The sequence below is a fragment of the Amblyraja radiata genome, chromosome 14 (genome assembly GCF_010909765.2).
Source record: "Amblyraja radiata isolate CabotCenter1 chromosome 14, sAmbRad1.1.pri, whole genome shotgun sequence".
NCBI classification, from domain to species: Eukaryota; Metazoa; Chordata; class Chondrichthyes; order Rajiformes; family Rajidae; genus Amblyraja; species Amblyraja radiata.
In genome coordinates, this window is record NC_045969.1 from 25,067,547 (window position 1) to 25,093,294 (window position 25,748).

A 25,748-nucleotide genomic window follows, 5' to 3' on the forward strand; every position below is an offset into this window, starting at 1 on the left:
AATTGTCCCTGGTGTGTGTAGGGTAGTGTTAATGTCCGGGGATCGCTGATCAGCGCGGACTCGGTCGGCCGAAGGGCCTGTTTCCTGGTCTGATTTTTCGTTGCTCTATCCTTAATTTGTGAAAATACAGAATATAACATTGGAGGAGGGGGGAGTGGGTGCTATGATTGTATACAGTGCTTATACACTAAGCACTGTGTATAATTGTGCAATGTGAAGAATATTGTACATCACACTATAGCGTAGAGAGTGTAGAGGCGAATCGTTAAGATGTTACCAAGATTGTAAAAGTCTAAGTGTTAGGTAAGATTGGACTAGATGTGGTTGTTTTTATTGGAATAGGTATAGTGATGGGAAATTAAATGATGTATAAAATGATGAGGGACAAAGTTAAATAGAAAGAACCTGTTTCAAGAGAGAGCTAGATAGGGCTTAAAAATAGCGGAGTCAGGGGATATGGGGAGAAGGCAGGAATGGGGTACTGATTGGGGATGATCAGCCATGAATCATGTGAAAAGAAAGAGATTAGTTAAAACAAATGTAGGTCCCTTGCAGTCAGAAACGGGTGAGTTGATCATGGGGAACAAGGATATGGCGGACCAATTGAATAACTACTTTGGTTCCGTCTTCACTAAGGAAGACATAAATAATCTGCCGGAAATAGCAGGGGACCGCGGGTCAAAGGAGTTGGAGGAATTGAGTGAAATCCAGGTTAGCCGGGAAGTGGTGTTGGGTAAATTAAATGGATTAAAGGCCGATAAATCCCCAGGGCCAGATAGGCTGCATCCCAGAGTACTTAAGGAAGTAGCTCCAGAAATTGTGGATGCATTAGTAATAATCTTTCAAAACTCTTTAGATTCTGGAGTAGTTCCTGAGGATTGGCGGGTAGCAAACGTAACCCCACTTTTTAAGAAGGGAGGGAGAGAGAAAACGGGGAATTACAGACCAGTTAGTCTAACATCGGTAGTGGGGAAACTGCTAGAGTCAGTTATTAAAGATGGGATAGCAGCACATTTGGAAAGTGGTGAAATCATTGGACAAAGTCAGCATGGATTTACAAAAGGTAAATCATGTCTGACGAATCTTATAGAATTTTTCGAGGATGTAACTAGTAGCGTGGATAGGGGAGAACCAGTGGATGTGGTGTATCTGGACTTCCAGAAGGCTTTCGACAAGGTCCCACATAAGAGATTAGTTTACAAACTTAAAGCACACGGCATTGGGGGTTCAGTATTGATGTGGATAGAGAACTGGCTGGCAAACAGGAAGCAAAGAGTAGGAGTAAACGGGTCCTTTTCACAATGGCAGGCAGTGACTAGTGGGGTACCGCAAGGCTCAGTGCTGGGACCCCAGCTATTTACAATATATATTAATGATCTGGATGAGGGAATTGAAGGCAATATCTCCAAGTTTGCGGATGACACTAAGCTGGGGGGCAGTGTTAGCTGTGAGGAGGATGCTAGGAGACTGCAAGGTGACTTGGATAGGCTGGGTGAGTGGGCAAATGTTTGGCAGATGCAGTATAATGTGGATAAATGTGAGGTTATCCATTTTGGTGGCAAAAACAGGAAAACAGACTATTATCTAAATGGTGGCCGACTAGGAAATGGGGAGATGCAGCGAGACCTGGGTGTCATGGTACACCAGTCATTGAAAGTAGGCATGCAGGTGCAGCAGGCAGTGAAGAAAGCGAATGGTATGTTAGCTTTCATAGCAAAAGGATTTGAGTATAGGAGCAGGGAGGTTCTACTGCAGTTGTACAGGGTCTTGGTGAGACCACACCTGGAGTATTGCGTACAGTTTTGGTCTCCAAATCTGAGGAAGGACATTATTGCCATAGAGGGAGTGCAGAGAAGGTTCACCAGACTGATTCCTGGGATGTCAGGACTGTCTTATGAAGAAAGACTGGATCGACTTGGTTTATACTCTCTAGAATTTAGGAGATTGAGAGGGGATCTTATAGAAACTTACAAAATTCTTAAGGGGTTGGACAGGCTAGATGCAGGAAGATTGCTCCCGATGTTGGGGAAGTCCAGGACAAGGGGTCACAGCTTAAGGATAAGGGGGAAATCCTTTAAAACCGAGATGAGAAGAACATTTTTCACACAGAGAGTGGTGAATCTCTGGAACTCCCTGCCACAGAGGGTAGTCGAGGCCAGTTCATTGGCTATATTTAAGAGGGAGTTAGATGTGGCCCTTGTGGCTAAGGGGATCAGAGGGTATGGAGAGAAGGCAGGTACGGGATACTGAGTTGGATGATCAGCCATGATCATATTGAATGGCGGTGCAGGCTCGAAGGGCCGAATGGCCTACTCCTGCACCTAGTTTCTATGTTTCTATGTTTCTATGAACATATTGAATGGCGGTGATGGCTTGAAGGGCCGAATGGCCTACTCCTGCACCTATTGTCTATTGTCCCTTAGCAGTGTAGTCAAACACAACAGGATGTGGATTTAAAAATATTAGTGGGAAGATAAGGAGCTGCTCTACATTCATTGGCAGCCTCCATTCATCAAGCAGTTCTCTGCCTAAAAATGTAGTGGAGGGAGAAACTTTAAGCATGATTAGACTACTTGGATGTGTAATGAAGAAATGTGACTTTAACGGTTCTGGACCTCGCATTGGAAGACGTGATTAGCTTGGTTGGATTTTTCTTAACTAGCACAAATGCTATGGGCTGAATTGCCAACTCCCATGTCACATATCTCAGTGAACAGGTTGTGTTTATGAATAGTCTGAATTACCTGAGAGATTGGTCAAGGATGGGTGTAGAATTATTTGTGAAGGTACGAAGTGCGTAGTAGAATCAGAAAGAATGGTCATTGCCTTCACAACATTTTGCAGGAGGAAATTGGAAATTATTCAAGATCATCAGTTACAATTCCTGTGAGTCTGTTGTTCTTGGCATACTTGCAGAGGTTGACTGATTGAAAACCTGGCTGGCCATTTCCCTTAATTTCTGTACTACACAGGCGTAAGATATACCACATATTAAGCAATTAAAATACAAGTTGGTTCAATTTTGAACGTGTCTCTTTTGTCAGACACGTTTGAAAAATCCAGTTAAATATTATTACTGTTTTTATCTTGCAGGCCTTTTGGATTTGGCAGCATTTTACAGAGAAAACAGCTTGAAAAACCTCTGTGAGCAGACCATTAAACAAGGTATTTCCGTGGAGAATGCCTTCACTTTACTATCTGCTGCAGTAAAATACCAAGCAAAGGTAGGGAACTGAGAAAAAACTATTTGTGTTAAACATATTCATTATAATCCTTCTACCCCTTTCACGGATTTGATAGAATTAAGAACCTTTCAGTTCATCGTAGTATGTTACAATACTGAAGGAGAGTATTAAGCCCATTCGGTCTGTGTTCATGAGGACTAAAAATTATCCCTTATAAACATCTTCCTATTTGGTCCATCCTGACCTCTATCAGTATGAAAGGGGCTTACTAGACTAACATATGTTTGTCTGCCATAACCCTAATCTCCTGGCTCTGTAGCACTGAACTTGCATATATGCCATTACTTTTTCTCTTGGATTTGTTGCAGCATAGAAGGAGGCCAAATCCAAACAAGCTCCCTGAAGAACAAGACTCGCTGTCTCATTGCCTGTACTCGTTCTCACCTAGGCCACAGCTAACAATGGCCTGTTTCCTTTATCATCATTACTTTTTTGCATATCTTTCAATCATTTGTTCTATATCTCTCTACATCGCAGTCTTTACCTCTCGTTTCCCTTTCCCGACTCTCAGTCTGAAGAAACATTACCTATTCCTTTTCTCCAAAGATGCTGTCTGATCCGCTGAGTTACTCCAGCTTTTAGTGTCTACCTTTGGTTTAAACCAGCATCAGCAGTTTCTTCCTACACATGATGAAAGGACCAGCTTCCCTCTACCCAATTAAACAACTAATGATCTTGTAAACTTCCTCTGCTCTAAGGAGAACAATCCCAGCTTGTTCACTCTGATCCTATAACTAAAATTTCTCATCACTTCTCATCTTTTGTCCTGCCTCCTCTAAACTCAAGTCGTCAACTTTATTTGTCACACACATACAAGATGTACAGTGAAATGAAAGTGGTAATGCCTGCGGGATTGTGCAAAACAACAGAACAGAACCAGTATTTACTATTTTTTTTTTAAAAGACACAACAGTAAATTAGTCCCTGGTGAGATCAGAGTTTACAGTCCTGATGGCCTGTGGGAAGAAACTCTGTCTCATCCTCTCTGTTTTCGCAGCATGACAGCGGAGGCGCTTGCCTGACCGTAGCAGCTGGAACAGTCTGTTGCTGGGGTGGTAGGGGTCCTTCATTATCTTGCTGGCACTGGATCTGCACCTCTTGGTCTATAGGTCCTGCAAGGGGGTGAGTGTAGTTCCCATGGTGCGTTCGGCCAAACGCACTACTCTCTGCAGAGCCTTCCTGTCCTGGGCAGAGCTGTTTCCAAACCAGATCGAGATGTTTCCGGACAGGAAACTACATATTTATTACTTTCCATATACAAATTCCTTTTTTCTTTCTATTTCTTGAATATGTTCTTAATTTATGGGTTAAATACAGAGAATGTTTGAAATAGATCACATAGCATATGTGAAGAAAGAGAGAACATTTCAGTTCAATAACCATGGAATTTCAAGCCTTAATACCTCCAATCAGATTCTGACCATGGCCCAGTAACGAATACAACATTAGTAGGTTTAGGAGTAGGCGACCAAGCTTGTTCTGCGATTCAGTAAGATTATAGGTGATGTAAACTTCAGCAATCACTCTATGATCAGAATGTTTGATTCCCTTCTAGTCCCAAAATATCTAAACATTTCAGATTTATTTAATTAACTAAATTTAAATCCCCCAAATATCTTGGCGTGACCGCTGATTTATTCGTCCAGTAATATAATTTCTTTGGTACCATACCGTACCGGTGTTAAAAACGAAAGCATGAACAAAGGTTTCAGCTGAGGCTCTACTGTTATAAAGTACTCGGGTCACCAGTGACAATCTATGTGACTGAATCAAAGCTAAACTGTCCCATTGGATCATTCTTGATCTGCCTGCTACTCAGACCCGGTGCACCATTCTCTTCCAACATTTCCTCACTGCTGTTTCTGACTAGAACTTGACTGGGATGGATCCATTTTATTTGCACTGTCATAGTCAGAGAATTATCTGTGATGTTTATTCTTTCTACTCTGGCATTTCTCCTTCTGGTGTCCCCACCCCCAAGAATCCACTCTTGCTTCCTTCCTCCTTCCCACAAACAGGTTCTCCTGGGGGACATCAAATGAAAATATGTCAGTTTATAAGTGTGTGCTGAAATTACACAGTTCCACATCATTACCAATTTCCTTGAACTCTCCACAGCTCCTAACTCGATGGGCAGTTTATCCAGCATTCAGCATTAAATTCTAAAAAAATCCTCCAGTTATCTTCACTTTTGGTCACAAACTCCATCCCTTTGTTAAGAGTGATCACACTTTTCATAATCTTGGGGATGTACTGGATCCCAGATGAACTTTGAATGATACCAGCAGCACGGGCATCACCATTCTGTAATATCTGTTCTGTAACCTGACTCTGCCTCTGTTTCAGCTTCTGGTGCTGACTCATGCTTTTATTTTTAGTTTATTTTTCCAATGTACAACTGCTTGGTCTCTCTTATTTTACCCATTATAAACTTGAGGTCATTCAAAACAGCCACTGGCCTAAGATGACTTTGTAATATCCTTCTTGATTCTCCATTTCTTCAATCCCATGTACAGGCAAATGAGATTGGTTCAGCTGGGCATTATGTTTGACACAAGCATTGTGGGCCAAATCCTCAAATCTACCTCATCTTATCAGGTCTGAGTGACTACCTTTACTTCAATCATTGCAACCAAATTACCGCTTTTGATCCCACTCAACGTCACTTCTTTCTCCTCCTATTAATTGGCAGCATCGTTTTATTTATTGAAGACTGATATATTCATTCAGTACAGTATCCATATCTTACCTACCACAAGATCTCCTTTATGCACTGTTTATCTCATCTTTCTTTTGACCGTTTTACTTTTTATATCTTTCTGAAAGACTTTGCATTCTCTTGTTACGTAAGCTGTTTGTTTTCTTTTTGTGCCACTTACTTTCAGATTGTCTTCCAATTTTTTGCAATTGGTCGATTCTTTGCAATTTTATGAACCTTAAATATATTACTATCTTTCTTTTTCTTGTTTCCTTTTATATGTCTATATATTTACTAATCCAGGTAGCTTTAGCTTTGGGTGCCTTTCCCTTCATTGTGGTAATGTGTGTACTTGAATCATCCTATCTTTGAAGATCTGTTGTTTCTGGGTAGTGCATAAGGAAAGGATTCTGCTTTTTGGATTATTGCATTCAGTGTTGAAAAGAACAGATATGTTTAAATGAACATATTGCACCCCAACAGAGTCGACAAATAACTGCTTGGAAGTAACTATAGTCGTGGAGGTTAGCAGAATAAATGGCAAGAGAAATGTTAGAGAAGAAATTAGCATAAAGTTGGAGAGACAAGTGGTAAATAACTGTGTTTAAGAAGGAACTGCAGATGCTGGAAAATCAAAGGTACATAAAAATGCTGGAGAAACTCAGCGGGTGCAGCAGCATCTATGGAGCGAAGGAGATAGGCAACGTTTCAGGCCGAAACGTTGCCTATCTCCTTCGCTCCATAGATGCTGCTGCACCCGCTGAATTTCTCCAGTATTTTTGTGGACCAGTGATAAATAACTATTAGAAATAGGAGAGATTATACTGAGGGTAAATGCAAAATAGTTTGATATGAATTTGGCATTCAGGTGCATAGATGCGCCTTGTGGTTAAATTATGTTGTTTAGATGCAGGGACAAGGTGCCTTGATGACATAGTAGCACTATAAATAACTTGTTTTAAAAAGATAGATTTGAGAATTTAATATTCCTAACTACGTTGCATTCAAGATAGATGGAGAAGAAAGAAGTAATAACATAATTGAGGGTCTGGCTGAGGCACAAATTATAAGAAAATAGAGATGCAAAATAGGAAAACATAGAATTAGTGGGTCGGCCAGGAGGGGCTGAATTGAATTGATCAAATCAATCACAAACACAAGGGTACATCACTGATTTCTGTGGCACACTACTGGTCACATTTTTCATTGACAAACATGCTTCCATCACCACCCTCTGCCTCATATCACCAAAATAATTTTGGATCCCATGTATCTGAAACCTCTGGACCAGGCTATCATGAGGGGCCTTATCAAATGCTTTATTAAAGTCCATAAAGACCACATCTCTTGTTCTACCTTCAATTCTTTAGTTACCTCCTCAAAAAAATGAGTGTGACAGGAATTTCCTGTTCAAAGCCATGCTGACTATCATTGACCAATCCAAATATACATAAACCCTATCCCTTAGCATTTTCTTAATTCCTTAACCACTGCTATAAGGCTTACTGGTCTGTAGTTTTGATTTATCCCTGCTACCCTTAAAGGAAGGAACATTAGCTATCCTTCAGTTTTCCTGCACCACATCTATGGTTGACAAAGATACACAAATCTCTGTTGTAGCCTCCCAGCTGTCTCCTCCCTAGCTTCCCTTAATAAACTGGTGTCTCATCTGTATTTGGGGATTAATTAGTTCTTATGCATTCCATCATATCCAACACCTCCTCATCCTTAATATTGACCTGGTCTAAATTATCCACATACCCCTCACTAAACTCACTATCATCCATTTTTTCTACTTAATGAATATAACCATATAACAATTACAGCACGGAAACAAGCCATCTCGGCCCTTCTAGTCCGTGCCGAACACTTACTCTCACCTAGTCCCATCTACCTGCATTCAGACCATAACCCTCCATTCCTTTCCCGTCCATATACCTATCCAATTTATTTTTAAATTATAAAATCGAACCTGCCTCCACCATTTTCACTGGAAGCTCATTCCACACAGCTACCATTCTCTGAGTAAAGAAGTTCCCCCTCATGTTACCCCAAAACTTTTGTCCCTTAATTCTCCAATCATGTCCTCTTGTTTGAATCTTCCCTACTCTCAAAGGAAAAAGCTTATCCACGTCAACTCTGTCTATCCCTCTCATCATTTTAAAGACCTCTATCAAGTCACCCCTTAACCTTCTGCGCTCCAAAGAATAAATACCTAACTTGTTCAACATTTCTCTGTAACTTAGGTGCTGAAACCCAGGCACCATTCTAGTAAATTTCCTCTGTACTCTCTTTATTTTGTTGACATCTTTCCTATAATTTGGCGACCAAAATTGTACACCATACTCCAGAATTGGGCTCACCAATGCCTTGGACAATTTTAACATCACATCCCAACTTCTATACTCAATGCTCTGAATTATAAAGGCCAGAACTATGCACAGTTATTCCTAGATCCCTCTGTTCAACTGCATTCCTCAATTCGCTACCATTTACCATGTACATTATATTTTGATTTGTCCTGCCAAGATGTAGCACCTCACACTTATCAGCATTAAACTCCATCTGACAACTTTCAGCCCACTCTTCCAAATGGCCTAAATCTCTCTGTAGACTTTAAAAATCTACTTCATTATCCACACCACCACCTTATCATCTGCATACTTACTAATCCAATTTACCACACCATCATCCAGATCTTTGATGTATATGACAAACAACAGTGGACCCAACACAGATCCCTGAGGCACCCCACTAGTAACCGGCCTCCAACCTGACAAACAGCCATCCACCATTACTCTCTGGCATCTCCCATTCAGCCACTGTTGAATCCATCTTGCTACTCCACCATTAATACCCAACCATGTGGAACCTTGTCAAAAGACCTTACTGAAGTCCATATAGACAACATCCACCGCTTTACCCTCATCAATTTCCCTAGTAACCTCTTCAAAAAATTCAAGAAGATTAGTCAAACATGACCTTCCAGGCACAAATCCATGTTGATTGTTCCTAATCAGACCCTGTTTATCCAGATGCTTATATATATTATCTCTAAGTATTCTTTCCATTAATTTGCCCACCACTGACGTCAAACTAACAGGTCTATAATTGCTAGGTTTACTCTTAGAACCCTTTTTAAACAATGGAACAATTTGCGCAGTATGCCAATCCTCCGGCACCATTCCCGTTTCGAATGACATTTGAAATATTTCTGTCATAGCCCCTGCTATTTCTACACTAACTTCCCTCAATGTCCTAGGGAATATCCTGTCAGGACCTGGAGACTTATCCACTTTTATATTTTCCAAAAGTGTCAGTACTTCCTCTTCTTTGAATCTCATAGTTTCCATAGCTACTCTACTTGTTTCCCTTACCTCATATAATTCAATATCCTTCTCCTTGGTGAATAACGAAGAAAATAAATTGTTCAATATCTCCGCCATCTCTTTTTGGCTCTGCAGATAGCTGTCCACTCTGACTCTCAAATGGACCAATTTTATCCCTCGTTATCCTTTTGCTATTAATGTAGCTGTGGAAACCCTTTGGATTTACTTTCACCTTACTTGCCAAAGCAACCTCATATCTTCTTTTAGCTTTTCTAATTTCTTTCTTAAGATTCTTTTTACATTCTTTATACTCCTCCAGCACCTCATTTACTCCATGCTGCCTATAATTATTGTAGATCTCTTTCTTTTTCCGAACCAAGTGTCCAATTTCCCTTGAAAACCTTGGCTCTTTCCAATTATTCCTCTTTCCTTTCAACCGAACAAGGGACATAAAGATTCTGTACTGTTAAAATTTCACCTTTAAATGTCCTCCATTTCTCTTCTACATCCTTCCCATAAAACAAAATGTCCCAATTCACTCCTTTTAAATCCTTTCGCATCTCCTCAAAGTTGGCCTTTCTCCAATCAAAAATCTCAACCCTGGGTCCAGTTCTGACCTTCTCCATAATTATATTGAAACTAATGGTATTGTGATCCCGAAGTGCTCCCCAACACATACCTCCGCCACCTGACCTGTCTCATTTCCTAACAGGAGGTCCAGCACTGCCCCTTCTCTAGTAGGTACCTCTATGTATTGCTGCAAAAAACTATCCTGCACACATTTTACAAACTCCAAACCATCCAGCCCTTTTACAGAATGTGTTTCCCAGTCGATGTGTAGAAAATTGAAATCTCCCACAATCACTACCTTGTGCTTACTACTAATATCTGCTATCTCCTTACATATTTGCTCTTCCAATTCTCGCTCCCCATTAGGCGGTCTATAATACACCCCTATAAGTGTTGCTACACCTTTCCCATTTCTCAGTTCCACCCAAATAGCCTCCCTAGACGAGCCCTCTAATCTATCCTGCCAAAGCACTGCTGTAATATCTTCCCTGACAAGCAATGCAACACCTCCACCTCTTGCCTCTCCAATTCTATCACACCTGAAGCAACGAAATCCTGGAATATTTAGTTTCCAATCACAGCCATTCTGCAACCATGTTTCTCCCCTACATGTTGGGTCTGAGCGCTTCCCTTCTCTGCCTCCTGCCCCACACACTGTCCTACTAGATTTCTCTATTTGAGTCCCTCCCCCCAACCGTTCTAGTTTAAAGTCTCCCCAGTAGCCTTTGCAAATCTCCCCGCCAGGATATTGGTCCCCCTCGGGTTCAAGTGCAACCCGTCCTTTTTGTACAGGTCACACCTTCCCCAATAGAGGTCCCAATGATCCAGAAACTTGAATCCCTGCCCTCTGCACCAATCCCTCAGCCACTTATTTATCCTCCACCTCACTCCATTCCTACTGTTACTGTCGCGTGGCACAGGCAGTAATCCTTAGATTGTTACTTTTGCGGTCCTTCTCCTTAACTCTCTTCCTAACTCCCTAAATTCTCCTTTCAGATCCTCTTCTCTTTTTCTACCTGTCATTGGTACCTATATGTACCACGATCTCAGCATCCTCTCTCCCCATTTCAGGATATCTTGGACACGTGCACACATCCCAGACCCTGGCACCAGGGAGGCAAACTACCATCCGGGTCTCCTGACTGCGTCCACAGAATCGCCTATCTGACCCCCTAACTATAGTCCCTTATTACTATTGCCCTCCTCTTCTTTTCCCTACCCTTCTGAGCAACAGGGCCGGTCTTTGTGCCGGAGGCCCGGCCGCTGTCGGTACTCCCAGATAGGCTGTCCCCCCCAACAGTACTCAAACAGGAGTACTTATTTCCAATGTGTACAGCCACCGGGGTACTCTCTAGTCCCTGCCTCTGCCCCTACTAACCGTGACCCACTTGTCTGCCTCCCGTGGTCTTGGAGTGACCACCTCTCTATAACTCCTCTCTATGACCTCCTCACTCTCCCTGACTGGACAGGTCATCGAGCTGCTGCTCCAAGTTCCTAATACGGTCCCTTAGGAGCCCCATCTCGACGCACCTGGCACAGATGTGGACGTCTGGAAGGCTATGAGACTCCATGACTTCCCACATTTGAAATCCAGCACAGTAAACCGCCAGGGCCCTCATTCTCCCCCCTTACCCAGGATACAATACAAAGTGCTGGAAGAAATCAGCTGCTTCCTCTAGTCCGCTTCCACCAATCAGCGGCTTCCTCAAGCCCACTTATTTTGAAATGTGATGGAACGTTGCAGAGTGGGGAACGCTGCACCCGCTGCTCCAACCGCTCCAGGGCCTCTGTGGAACAAAGCCCAGATGAGGTATTTATATAGGATCTCACCCCATTGGTCCCAAAGGGAACAAAGTTCTCTGGCCACCCTTAGTCCTGTTGTGGAATGTCTTGGGATTGCCAAAGGTATTTCATGGCCTCATTTTGTCCTCTTAATTTCCTTTTTCAGTTTTCTCCAACATACTATATTCCTCAACTCTATTCCAGTTACTAATATTATGCTTGTTATATGATTTCTATTTTTCCTGATCACACCTTCAATATCCTTTTTTATCTCAAAGCTCCCTAATCTTACCACATTTGCCATTCACTCTTACTAGGATGTGCTGGCCCTGAACTCTTACCAACTTAAAAAAAATTATATAATTAGTTGGGAAAATTGTGAAAAAGGAGAATAATCAAGGATAAATATATTTAATGATAGGAAGGATGATTGGAGAGTCAAAACTAATGAAGTGCAGATGGGCTGAGGTAAAAAAAATGTTAGGCCTAGCAATACCTCAGATCTCAGATGATTAAAGAAACCTTCTCTTGGTACTTTCCCAGACCAACTAACAATAGAGATATGTTGTGACTATACCATGATCTTTTTAGCAGTGTCACTTTGAACATAATATTTTCGGTAAGTGTAATGCTTTAGGGTAAATGAAGTGCTGAATTGTTTTTCCAGGGGTTGGAAGAATTTTGCTTTAAATTCTGTGTCAATCATTTGACAGCCGTGACACAAACACAGGGTTTTGGTGATATGGACCATGAGCTCCTAAAGGACTTCATAAGCAAGGCTGGCAAACATGGGGCATTCCGGAACTGAAGCAGCAACTCAAATATCCAAAGAAGGTGACGTTTTTATTTGTAAATTAAATGTTCCTTATGGGGGAAGATTCTTTTTGATGCCCCTCTGCGCGAGTTAGTCCACCAATCCTTCAGGTATCACCTTTGGCAGGGATACATGTTCATGGATACCCACTATGACTATGACCAAGTTACCATTGCATTATTAACTTTAAATAGGCTATTTGTTTGGTGGTACAATTGAATTCTTGCTTGGAACCCAGATTCATTGTTCCAGCAAGTGGATGCTGGATTATGGTCTGCAGTCATGCTTTGTCTGGTTTTTCTTCTCACCTTAAGTCACATATTATGGCACTGCTGTTGCAGTCTCAGCACAGTCAACGGTTAAATCTGAGATCTTCCATATATGTTTCATCTGCTCGTTGGGAAGGGGAGGGTTGCAAAGGGAATGGCACAAATGTCACACATGCATATCTATTTACCTAATTTTTTGCACCAATTACTCACGATGCTTTCTGTGAAATTATTGAATAATATCCAAAATTCAATTGGCAACTAAATATCCTGCCTTTACTTTCAGAAATTTGTGTTGTGGTTCCTTCAGTCAGATATTTCATATCAGTCTGTCAACCATAAAATGATAAATTAATCTCATAACTGCTGAGAATGTCACCAAGAAATATAGTTGGATAATTTGGAATAAATGCACTTTTATATATAAAGCAAAAACATGGAGGTTCAACAGTGCACTTCCTACATTTTAAAACATGAACCTTTGCTCTGATGTTGCTGCTGGAATCCCACAGCTGGAACTTTCCATCTGATTGACACAAACATATTTGAGTTATGTGACATTTTAAACCAGAATACATGCTGGACAAAGGAGATTGCACTGCAGTCTGGATCTTTTAATGGTCACCTTATTATATTTCACAGCAGAAAAAACTTTTGAAAGGAATTTGTGCAGTGACTGTCATTTATCGCTCATCAAATTTATTGCATTGTGACTACTTTATGATACATGACTATGAAGCTACCTGTTCAAACGATATATACATATATATATATAATCACACCTGAAGATTGAGTAGTGGATCATTCATTCATGAAAGTTGCTCCCAATTCACTACTAGTATTTCATCAGACGAACCAGATAAGCGGGTAACAATCTTCATTTCTACGATCATAATAAAGTCACTTCTGCATTCTACAAGGATACTGGAATATTAAAATGTGAGGAATGGATGAGGCATAATACAACAATATTTTACTCTGATCAAGCACCTCATCTTAAATAACTAATTTGAAATTATCTAATATATTTAACAGGACAGCTTCCCTCTGTATGCATTTATACACTGAACCGAGTGGGATTAACATGGGGGAATCTTAATTCATACAATATTGCTAACCACAATTATGGGCAGGAAATGTAAACCATTAAGGGTTTGAGTGAACATTTGACCTGTATACATGTCAGACTCCTGTGGCAAAGGTTTTAATCATGTTTGTCATTGCCAACAAGAAGCAAATGCAAGTTACTTTTAAAAATAGTTTACTAACGTGAAAACAAAAGGACATTTTAATAACTGGAAAATATATTTATAATTTAGAGGAGCAAACTTATTGTTTTATTTGTCTTGAGTGTTGTTGTAATTGGTTTGGGCATTTTATGTTATGAATAATAATTAAATTCATCTCAAACTTATTGCAGAATTATAACAGAATTTTTTATTTTAAAAGTTACTTTCATATTCAAGAAAACTGTATGCTTAAAGCATGGAATGTTTAGTATAATCTGTTTATTTACATCAAAAACATATGGTTAGTTTTGAAACTGGATGTTGGTATTAAGACTATATTTAACTTGTTGAATTAAAATTAAAGTGGTATTTTAGCTTCTCTGATATATTCAATATCTACGGGTGGCACAGTGTCGCAGCGGTAGAGTTGGTGCCTTACAGTGCTTGCAGTGCCGGAGATCTGGGTTCGATCCCTACTACGGGTGCTGTCTATATGGAGTTTGTACGTTCTCCCTGTGACTGCGTGAGTTTTCTTCGAGATCTTCGGTTTCCTCCCACAATCCAAAGACGTACAGGTTTGTAGGTTATTTGGCTTGGTATAAGTATAAATTGTCCCTCGTGAGTGCAGGATAGCGTTAATGCGCGAGGATCGCTGGTCGGTGCGGACTCGGTGGGCCAAAGGGCCTGGTTCCGTGCTGTATCTCTAAACTAAACCTAAAAATAAATGATTAAAATGTTGCACAATGGAAAAAGTTACCATTCATCACTGGTGTAGATGCAAAGCTACCTCGGCATGAGACTCGAGTGGTGTGATATTCTGGGTCCATTTAGAATTGATATTGAAAGGAACAAACCAAAGCATTTCTGCACCTGTGCTGAATAGGTAGCCTGCCACCTGTCACTTGATCTGGATGCATTGAGCAGTGCTGATAATTGAAGTAAAGTCAGTGGATGAGTTATTCAGGACCTAAACAGCAACAATTATGTCAAATTTCCTTTTTTTTTTTAAAAGGAGAGTTTAATGAGTAGGATCAGAGTAACCTGATTGATTACTCTGGTCTGGTTCAAACAATCGGACATGGCACTTGGATAATATATTAATGATTGCGAACCCAGTATTTACTGATAGCTAACGCCGTGTGCAAGAGCTTATTTTCTCCTAAAGGGATTAGCCATCAGTACTGACACTTCCAAATCTGATCTACTGCCATATCTTTATTTAAAAAATCTCAGACATTTTATTATATTTATAAAAACGGTACCTTCGTCCATAATGTGCAGTACAAAGAGATATCTTGCTGCACAAAAATGAGTACAGACTTCTGTGTGCTATTAATCATAGATATTCAAACTATGCCATCTGCCCAGAGATGGAAAAAGATGACAATTATTTAAGATTACTACTCATACTCATGGTATAGAACTTGTTATGCCATTATAGACAGGAACATTAAGTTCTCAGTTAGCTGTTACATCAAAACGCAAACAGAATCACTACGGAAAACTATTTCCAGAAAGGTACAAGTATCTATTTTTACCATGGCATAGATTACTTTGCAATATCTTCATCAAAACAAGAAACCTACAACATTTTGGTGTAGTAGTCGCCATCCCAGTTCTGAAGGTTATGTTCCGTATACTTGAGGTATATAAGCCAGTGTGGAATAGTGTGGCTTCATATTCATGCCGTAGTGTACATAATGCAGTTACATATATTGGTAATCACTACAAAGTTAAATAGTGCATTAGTTCAAAATTCCAATACTGTTTAAATGCACAAATATAAAACAATAGTGCACTTTGTCATACTTTTATAGATATTAGCCTTAACCCAGTGCAAGCACTTTGTCTCTCAAGGTTCAAACTGCAGAAATCTTCATTCTACAGGTTCAAACTCCATAGATACGAACACACAATATGAAGTGCAGAGGAGGAGGTTCTGTCAGATAATTTGTCGTCTGGGTGAAATATTCAACTGATGGGTTAGCCTCACTGATGAATGCAAAATATCTTGTAGCAGTATTTAAAGATGATAAAGGAGTTTCCTTAGTCCTTGCCAGCAATTATCCTCCATCCAAATAAACAATCTGGTTATTTAATTTGAAAGAAAGAACATGCAAGAAACACTCAGCAAGTCATTGGTGGAAAGAGAAACAATAATTCGTCAACTACCCTTTGTCAGAACTACAAAAAAAAAATCAAGGTCTTTTTAAGGTGTGGCGATTGTAGGAAGGGGATGGATAAAATACCAAAATCTCGTAGAATGGGAGAAATATGTAGGGAGATCTTGCAGACAGTTGCAAGAATAATAGGACTGTTGTCATGGGGGGATCTTAACTTTCCAAATATCAACTGGGACTATCGTAGTGCTAAGAGATTGGATGGGGAGGGATTTTGCTTAGCGTGTTCAGGAAAATGTTATCAATCAATATGTAGATAGCCCTACTAGAGAAGGGGCAAAACGCAACCTTCTCTTGGGAAATAAGGCAGGGCAGGGCAGGGCAGGTGCTTGAAATGTTAGTGAGCGAGCACTTTGGTATAGTAATGGAAAATAGTAATGGGAAAGGATAGGATTGGTCCAAAAACTGAAATCCTCAATTTTGGCAGGGCCAATTTTGAACATCTTAGGCAGGAACTTTCAAATATCGAGTGGAGAAGGCTGCGTGCAGGCAAAGAGACATCTGGAAAGTGGGAAGTTTTAAAACATGAGATAGGAATAGTTCAGGGGCACCATGTTAAAGTGAAAGGCAAGGCTGGCAGGAATAGGAACCCTGGATGATAATGAGGAACTGTTCAAGAAAAAGGAGGCAAATGTCAGTTATAGGCAGCTGGTGTCAGTATGTGTAGAACAGGAGTACACTTAAGAGGGAAATCAGGAGAGTAAAACGAGGACATGACATAGCTTTGACAAATAAGGTAAAGGAGAATCCAAAGAGATTCTACAAGTATATAAACACGAAAGTAAAGAATAAGGTCAACAAGATTGTCTATGTCGAGCCACAGGAGAAAGAAAGAGTTAATTTTTAGGTGCAAGCTCCTTCTTCAGAACTGGGTACCTGTTCAATGATCTTTCCTCAATTTTTCATCATTTGATGCAAACAAGAACAGTTCTCAGCTGTTGCCATCACAAGGCAATCTAAGTTGCTAGAAATATTGTCTCCTGGGAGAAAAGTACATGCATTTTCTGATACCATAACTTAATTGTTTAGTAATATGTTTATCTAAATTTAAGAACCCCTTCACATTTTTTGTGTGATGTATATACACTATGCTTTCGAAGTCAATGTACTGTTTACTTGAGGCAAAGAACCCAGTTAACTCTGTTTATTCTTCCATAGATGCTACATGACATGCTGAGTGTTTTCAGCTTTTTCTGTCTTCTTTCAGATATCCATCATCTGCTGATTGATGATATAGTCATTTATTTCACTGGTGTTTCTCGGATCCTGCTGTTTGTAAATTGGCGGTCACATTTTCTGCATTACTACTATAAAGTACTGCATCTGCAAAGTACTCCACGATGCACTGATATTGTGAGATGGCACCATTTGTCCAAGCTCTTTCTTATTAATATTGCAAACATAAAGCATTTGCCTCAATACGAGAACCAAGTTTTGATAAGTATATTTACAAACAACGATGAAGTAATTCAATTAAAGTCAAACTTGTTTTAGTTTGTAAAAAGTAAAATCAGGCATAAATAAAAACATCAATAAAATTGAAACAGTGCACATTCTGTGTACATGCTACATCTTTAAGGCCACATTTTCTTCATTCATGAATAAAGTTAATCGCCTTTATTTCATTGCTTTGTACAGACCCAAAACAAAAATGGTAGGTGTGCAACTGACTAGATGTAAAATGGTTACTGGAAATAAAGTGGCCATTTTGAACAAATGAAAGCCCCCCCCCTCCCCCTACTTTATTACAGCTAAATGGCAATTGAGACAGTAAATGTTGTTTGTATTTAACCATGGAGTGTGCAAATAAATTTATTTAAAAAAAAGAACATGATGAAAGTTGATGGAATTGCATTTCATTGACTGAGACACGTTGCCTTGATTAACAATACGCATGGGAAATGTAAAGATCACTTTGAAACAGGTCAGACCTAGCCATGCATTACAAAACTCATCCATGGATTAAATCATGGCAGGGACATGACGCTTTGAACAAGTCCTCAAGCAGATATCAGAATTACATTCTGCCTTAATATGCAAATCAAAGACAGATGTTGGTTGAAATGTTGTGTTCAGGGAAATATTGCAAGGCAGCAAGAAAGTAGCAAGATAATATATACTGCATTAACATGGCAAAGAAAGAAACAGGTAATTTGGTCTGGTGATTCAGTACATTTGTAGGCTAAAGAGGGCCAGATAAATAATTTTCTATGTCTGGTATGATGAATACCCATGTTCATTACTGCAAAATTCAGATTATTCCCATGTTAGTTTTTGAAATGCTCAGTGGTAAAATAATAGTAGTTTCTTTCATCAGTCCTGCTCTGTTACTTATACATTTTATTACTCTTCACACACACACACACACAAGAAATATGACCCTTAAGGCATCATGTTAAGAGAAACAATTCTCTAAAATAACTTAAGAACATTTCTAACTGGAGTTTCTTAAAGGAAATACTCCCTTGGCTAAAACAAAATCAGAGAGTGGGAGGGTGAAAAAAATCAGTCAAGACCAAAAACGATGAAGATTCTGCTGCCGCGGATGCAGTGTGAACATCATCCTGAATCACATGAAGTAAGAAATATCAGTTTTCATCCCTCTTTGTGTCGCTGCTCCCATCCTTCATTTTCTGTTCTTGTATCTTATTTCTTGTGGATGCTGTAGAAGAACATAAACAAATGAAGAAATTCTATCCAAAATGATTTAAACAAACTAAACCAGATGATATACTATTGGAATTGTAAAAGGGTTAAGAATTTATGATCTGAATCCTAGAGCACCCTTTTAATCTTCAGATGATCTCCGCCACTGCTGAAAATTCACATAATAATGTCGTTTAGCTAGATGGTGACGGATGTCAGATTTCAATCATACTGGACTAAGTGGGACCCGTTGGGTCCCTGTCACATGGGAGGCCTGGTTCCCCCAACGCAACCCGTTACCCAATGCAATATTCAACCACTCACCCGTCCCCCCCATCGCAATAATGCACCACTCATGCATAGCCAACTGCGCCGGCCACGGCTCATTTCCACTCATCCCCCAGCACTCCCACCCTCTCCTCTTTCCACTCTCCTCCCCTCCCCAAACCCTCCCTTGCCTCTCCGTCCCTCTCCTTTCCCCTACCCTCAGTCACTCCCCCCCTCCATAATTCCTCTCACCTCCCTATCCCCCACTCCTCACCTCCCCGTATCCCCCCACTATCCCTCCTCTCCCTCTATTCCCTCTCCTCCCCACCTCCCCCACTTTTCCCCTCTCACCCCCTACCCCTTCCTCTCCCTTAATCCCCCATTCTCCCTCTTCATCTCCCCAGGATATTTCCCCTCTCCTCCGCCCCTCCCCCAATCCCTCCCTCCCTCTCCTTTCCCCTACCCTCGGTCACTCCCTTTCTCCCACCATCCATAAAAAGCATCATCTGCAGTTCCTTCTTTTACAGGTCATTCATTGTTAGCTGTGGTTTAAATCCCGTTGAAGACGATTGGACCAGTTTGCATCATTTTTTTAAACTCAAACTCTGTGCAAATTGCTCGGCCACCCTGCAACCCAACTGTCCCCCCCCTCCCTCTCTCTGTCCACTCCGGCTTAGCCGCCGTTCGGCCCGTCCTCATCCTGTCCGACCGCCCGCTGCTGCTCAGCCCGTCCCTGCCCTGCCCGCCCGCTGCTGCTCGGCCTGTCCCCGCCATGCCCACCTGCCTGCCTGCTCGCTGCCGCCGCCGGGCCACGGGGGATGGAATCGATGTTCGCCACGAGTTTTTATGAGCTGGTGCAGAAGATCTCCCCAGGAAGGCCGTGAGGGTGAATTACCACAACGGCGGCGGCGGAGGAGACAGACCCTGGGGGACGGGTACACGGGAACGCCTTTGCCGCAGAGGGTGGGCGGGGGAGAGGGGTGAGTGATGAGGGAGGGAGGGACGGGACTAGGGCCTCCACTGAATCCCCCCCCCCCCCCCGCGACCGCCGCCAGTGGTGGGGGAGACGATAGACAAGTTACTGTGAGGAGGGGAGGAAGGAGTTTGTGAGTGAGGCGGGACAGGCTGCAGCCGGTGGGGCAGGAAGGGGCATCGCCATCCCGGCCGTGGCATTGGCTGACAGAAGACAATCTGTGGCGCTGACTGAAGGAATCTACGTAAGATTTTTAAACCTCGATAACTTTTACAATATACCAGCGACCAGAACGAAACTTGAATCGAAATGGTGAATAACCTGGTCAGAAATCGTAGCGCTATCGTGTACCATTTTTGCGCAAAATTGAAAAACCCCGCAAACTGGAAGAGCACAAGATCAGAGTTTTAGTTATGTGTATAGATTGCTTTGCTGGCCATAAAAAAGTATCCTCAATCTGATTCCTTTTGAAGGAGTGTTAAGTCAATCTAATATAAAGTGTTCTTTTCCAAACTTTTGTCATCCAGAATTAAATACTGTTCATTCTCTGTTCATCTTGCCACATAATTTCAAAGCCTCTTCAGTTCCAAACATATCTTTGACAACTCATCTTCTGGAATACTTTAATGTGACTCTACAACATGATTAAAATGGGCAAGAAAAGAAATTGATAAAGCAGGTTAAATAAAGCAAATTAAATAAAGATATAGGAATACAACATATGTATTGTATAGATGATTATAAAGGTAAAAGGGATAGAATGGTAACAATAGAGGGAATGCATGTTTCAGAAAGGGATGCTGTGATCAGCAAGGAAAGGACACATAAGATAGTCAAACATGAGTGATAAAAGGGATTGTTGCAATGAAATGAGCAATATCTGGCAAGGTAGTTTTACATTATAGTCACATGTCACAATTATTTTGGGGGATATCTCTATATCTCCCCTTGTCTTCAGGAGGTAACAAATTGATCTGAATGAATAGAGATTTTGAAAAGCATAATCTTAATGACCGCAGGCAAGTTCGTAATTTTTTTTAAATAGTGAGTGATCGGCCAAACATTCAAATAGTCCATAAAGCTAGTGGAAAGATACAGCGCTGTCCCTTGTACCATTTGTTTTTTCCCTAACTGGTACCCGGTTACTAGATGCAGCTGCAACCACTCAGTCAGTATGCAGAAAAGATCTGTATTCTTGAAATTCAGAGATCCATGAAGGAAAGCCTTATTAGGAGGAGGAGGAGCCATCTTGGTGAACGGCTGCTAGCAGCAGCCGTCCGTCTTAAATTCGTTTTTTTTTTAGTTTTTAGTGAGTCCTGTTTTTTTGTTTGTAGGGGATATGGTCTTTTAATGTGGGGGGGTAGGTGTTACTTTATTTATAGATCCCTACCTGGTCGGTGTGGCAGCCTTTTTTCCGGGCTGCCCGTCGACCCGTCGTCGTGGCCTACCAGCGGGCTTGGAGCGCCGTTTCTTGGCGGGAACCACCCAGCACCTCGGCCTGCGTGGCGGCACAGCATTGGAGCGCTGGAGCGGAGCGGAGCGGGCGATGCCTTGCCTGGGTCGCCGCGCTGGAGCTCTGGCGAGCTGGACCGCCGTGAGCAACATCTCCGGGCTGCGGGTTTGCGGAGCGGAGAGACGGCGTGCGTAGAGGCGGCAAGGCGGCAGTGAGGAGAGCGGGCGCCGACTTTTTCATCTGGAGCCTAGGAGCGCCAAACCGACGCGGCCTTGTCGGCTTCGGCAGCCGCGGGCTCCAACCAAGAAGCGGCCGTTCCAGGTGGCCCAGCCGCCGAAAGGACTCTCCCGACGCCGGGGCAAGACCACCCGGTGAGAACGGCCAGGGACATCGGGCCTCCGTAGAGGCAACTGCGGTGGCCTCAATAGGCCTGACTTTGGGGTGAACATGGGGTGGGGACTGGACATTGTGCCTTCCTCCACAGTGCTATCCACTGTGGGGGGATGATTCTTTTTGTCTAACTGTAGTCTTGTAGGTCTGTGTCCAAGATGGCTGCCGTGAAGAGAGAGTGGACGCTGGCACGATTTGGTTGCCGCTGCTCTCTCTTCACACTGTTTTTGATTTTCTGTTTTTGGATTGAATTCTGTTTTTAATTTGTGTCATTGTGATGTCTTTAATTACTTGTTTTACTCCGATTATATGTTTTTATTCCGATTACTATGTAAGGTGTCCTTGAGATGTATGAAAGGCGCCCACTAAATAAAATTTATTATTATTATTATTATTATTTTGCAAAGGTAACAGCTATTCTTCATCTCTTGTAGTTAATATAAACTTACATTTAAGGCAAAAGTCTTAATAAAAATGTTAGAAAGCTACTGTACACAGTTGAAATGTACAACATTATGAAATTACAAATGTTGCAAACTAAGTGGCTTCAAAGTCTCTTCTGTAGTATGTTATCACAGGAAAAGATAAGGTCATGCAACTTACTGACACGATCACTCGCATTTTCTGACATTAAAAAGGGAGAAAACCGCAAATGATTCCAAGAGTTAATCAATTAATATTTATTTTGTTGTTGGAGGCTCTCACAGCCTTCCTGGGAATATATTCCAACTCAATGTCATGTGCCTTGTATCAAAAAGTTCAAGGAGCTGTTATCAAATCCCTTTCAAAATGTAACACAGAGGCATTTATTGTAATTACAAAAAAAGCACTGACCAGAACAGTCTTTTTTCTGGGGAAAAAAAAGAAGCCCAAGGCAGGCCTTCACACACATCCTTAACATTCTGGAATGGTAAAACAGAGATGTCTACACACAGAGATCAAAACTAGAAACATAAATACAATATACTCCAGATAAATCTAATGAGAAATTCAGGGGAAACAATTATTCACATATGTAAGCTAAATAGCCTTTATGTTTCTGTAAAAAAAATAGATTTGCTGATACGAGGTAAATAGAATAAAGTTTGACTTGTGGAGCGTGAAGCAGGATGCTTTAAAATCACAAAAACTGCATGTGGAAAATACTGTAAACATTTGTTGAGTATTTCCAGCACTTTTTTCTTGAATATGTTTTTGCCTTCCACTCGTATTTAATAGATGTGAAAACTAGCTGTAACTAGTGTTTGTGTGTGTGTGTATAATCACATCTTCTCGAAAAAACGACGTGCTAACGGTAACATTTTCACACATTCCGATAGATTTGTCCCCCTGAGTCCGAAATCGCCTTACCTGAAAATTTTGAGCTTTATTTCTCGAGTTATTTATGAAATTCACAAATCAGAAATAACTTTGAAAATAATCGAGATGGTCTCGCTGATGACATCACAATGGGTCTGCTCCGCGCGGCCAGCTGCGCGGTGTTCCACATGCTGCGAGTGACATTACCCCCCCGACTCGCAGTCCTTTGGTCGTCGTCCGCCCCGCCCGTCCTCGCTCTGTCTCTGCCCCTCTCTCTCTGTCTCTGCCCCTCTCTCTCTGCCCTCTCTCTCTAGCCTCCCTCTCCCTCTCTAGACGTGCCTGCGAGTTGGGGGCTATGCGTGAGTGGATAGGGCAGGGATGGTGTAAAAGGAGCAAATTAATATAAGATAAATCGGGGTGGTTAGTGTGTGTGCGTGGGTGTTGGTTAGTGTGTATGTGACGCCGCAGCTGCGAGTGACGTCACCTGGCTGCTCGGGGCCGTCCGCCCCGCTCCCCTCCTCCCCCCCCCCCCCCATCTCCACTCCCCCCCTCCTCCTCCTCTCCCCCCCCTCTCTCTCTCCCAACTGCGCGTTGAAGGGATGGGACCCAATGGGTCCCACTTGTACGAGTACATAACTAAAACTCTGATCTTGTTATCTTCCGGTTTGAGCGTTTTTTCTATTTGCACAAAAACATTATGCGATAGCGCTACGTTTTTTCACCAGCTCACGCACCGTTCTCTTGTGCTGCGAGTGCACCAAGTTTTGTTCCGATCGGTGGCTTATTGTAAAAGATAGCAAGGTTTAAAAATCTTAAAAACCCCGCATGCGCAGATCGATCTCCTCTCCTGTCAGTCAGCGCCGCATGGATTAGTCTCTTCCCGTCACTCCCCGGAACGGTCCGCCCATTCCTACACCATCGCGTCTTTACTGGAGCTGAGGGTGGCCAGTGGAGGTCTCCAACCGGACACAATTTTCGGAGGGATCGGAAGCGGCTCAGCCCGGTGTGGAGTTGGAGATGTCGCCACACGGAAAGCGGAGACTCTAATCCCAGCGGAGAACGACTTGCGACCAGCACGACTGTGAGTCCCCCTCGCTGGCTCCTGCCCCCCTCCCCGGCTCTTGCCCCCCTCCCCCGTGATATCCCCCTCTCCCCCATGGCTCTTCCCCATCTTTTCTCCGAGCTCTCTCTCCCCCTCCCCACCGCCGACACCCCTCCCTCCCCCCACAACCCCCCCGGCCACACACCCCCCTCCCTCCACAACCCCCCCCCGCCCACACACCCATCCCCCCACACCCCTCTTCCCCCACATCCCCCCCGCCCACACACACCCATCCTCCAACAACCCCCCCGTCCACACACACACCCCTCCTCCCACAACCCCCCTGCCCACTCACCCGCTTCCCACACACACTCCCTGCCCACACACCCCTCTCCCCCCACAATCTCCCTGCCCACCCTTCCTTTGGCCTTATATTTACCAAAACCTATGTATCTCATAATTTCCAAAGTGAAAGCTCAATCTTGGTCAACATCCTCAGGGCTGGATGAAACAAGAAATTGCAGATGCTGGACACTTGTTCTGGAGGAACTCAGTGGGTCAGGCAGAATATGCTGAGGGAAATAGACTAAATTTGGGCTGGGACTCTTCAGACTGATTGGAAGGGGGTGGGGGTGGGTCAAAGTCTGGCAAGTGACAGATATATACAGGTGAGGGGACTGACTAGCAGATGGGTGGAGTAAGTGATTAGAGGTGAAAAGGATACAAAAGGGTGTCAAATAAGGAAGAGGATGAATGCAATGTAAAGACAGAGGGAGAGTTATTGGTGGAAGAGGACAGAGGACAGTAGAAGATAAAAGGGAAATGTGGGACTGGGATGGGAGATGTGCATATACGGAGGAGGGGAAAGGAGCAGGGTGTCGGGTGTTGGTGGGGATAGTACTTTTATTAAATTAAATTAGAGAATTCAATGCTTTCACTAATGGGTTGTAAGCTACCCAAGCGGAATAAGATGTACTGCTCTTAAAGTTTGCATGTGGCCTCACTCTGGCAATGGAGGAGACCAAGGACAGCTAGGTCAGTATGGGAATGTTTAGATTTAAGTTTATTACCATCGCATGGACAGTGAAAAAGTTTGTTCGGCATTTCCCCCTTTCATCTACATACGCTCTTCCACTCATATCCCTCCCTCCGGGTTTAATTTCACTCCTCTTCTTTCTTTAGCTGACACCCTTTTGTCTCCTCTTCGCTTCTAGTCTTTGTCACTTATAGCTGCCAATCAACCCCCTCACCCCTATCCACATATCACTTTGTCCAACCCCACTTTTCTTTTCCAGCTTTCTTTCCCCTACTCCAAACAGTCCGAAGAAGGATCCCGACCCGAAACATCACCTGTCGATTTCTCTCCACAGATGCTGCCTGATTTGCTGAGTTATTCCAGCATTTAGTTTTTTGCTTCTGACTGGACATTACTGTATTTGGCGAATTTAAATCAGATATTGGATACAAAAGTTCTTAAGCTTGAGCCATGGTTGAATTGTTGATGGCTTGGTCAGGCAGATCTCTTGTGGGAGCTAGTTTTTAATGACTTTGCAGTGTTTGTT

General features: G+C 42.3%; 2 protein-coding genes across 9 annotated transcripts in view; one reads left to right on the plus strand and one right to left on the minus strand.

Annotated features, from left to right (window-relative positions):
• Positions 1-25,748, plus strand: part of rcbtb2 (RCC1 and BTB domain containing protein 2) — a 79,892-nt gene that overhangs the window by 41,066 nt on the left and 13,078 nt on the right. For 2 of the 7 annotated variants that reach the window (XM_033032841.1, XM_033032837.1), the window contains exons 11-13: positions 3,094-3,224; positions 12,292-12,458; positions 17,324-18,479. In XM_033032841.1, coding sequence (XP_032888732.1) covers positions 3,094-3,224; positions 12,292-12,432 — 272 coding nt within the window. In that variant the 3' untranslated portion in view covers positions 12,433-12,458; positions 17,324-18,479. Of the gene's footprint in view, positions 1-3,093; positions 3,225-12,291; positions 14,311-17,323; positions 18,480-25,748 lie in introns of those variants that run through there. The other 5 variants (XM_033032839.1, XM_033032838.1, XM_033032840.1 and 2 more) reach the window with 3 other exon arrangements.
• rb1 (RB transcriptional corepressor 1) overlaps positions 15,139-25,748 on the minus strand; it is a 189,878-nt gene continuing 179,268 nt past the window's right edge. Inside the window, exon 27 of one of the 2 annotated variants that reach the window (XM_033032834.1) lies at positions 15,139-18,778. In XM_033032834.1, coding sequence (XP_032888725.1) covers positions 18,705-18,778 — 74 coding nt within the window. In that variant the 3' untranslated portion in view covers positions 15,139-18,704. The remainder of the gene's footprint in view (positions 18,779-25,748) is intronic. The other variant, XM_033032835.1, reaches the window with a different exon arrangement.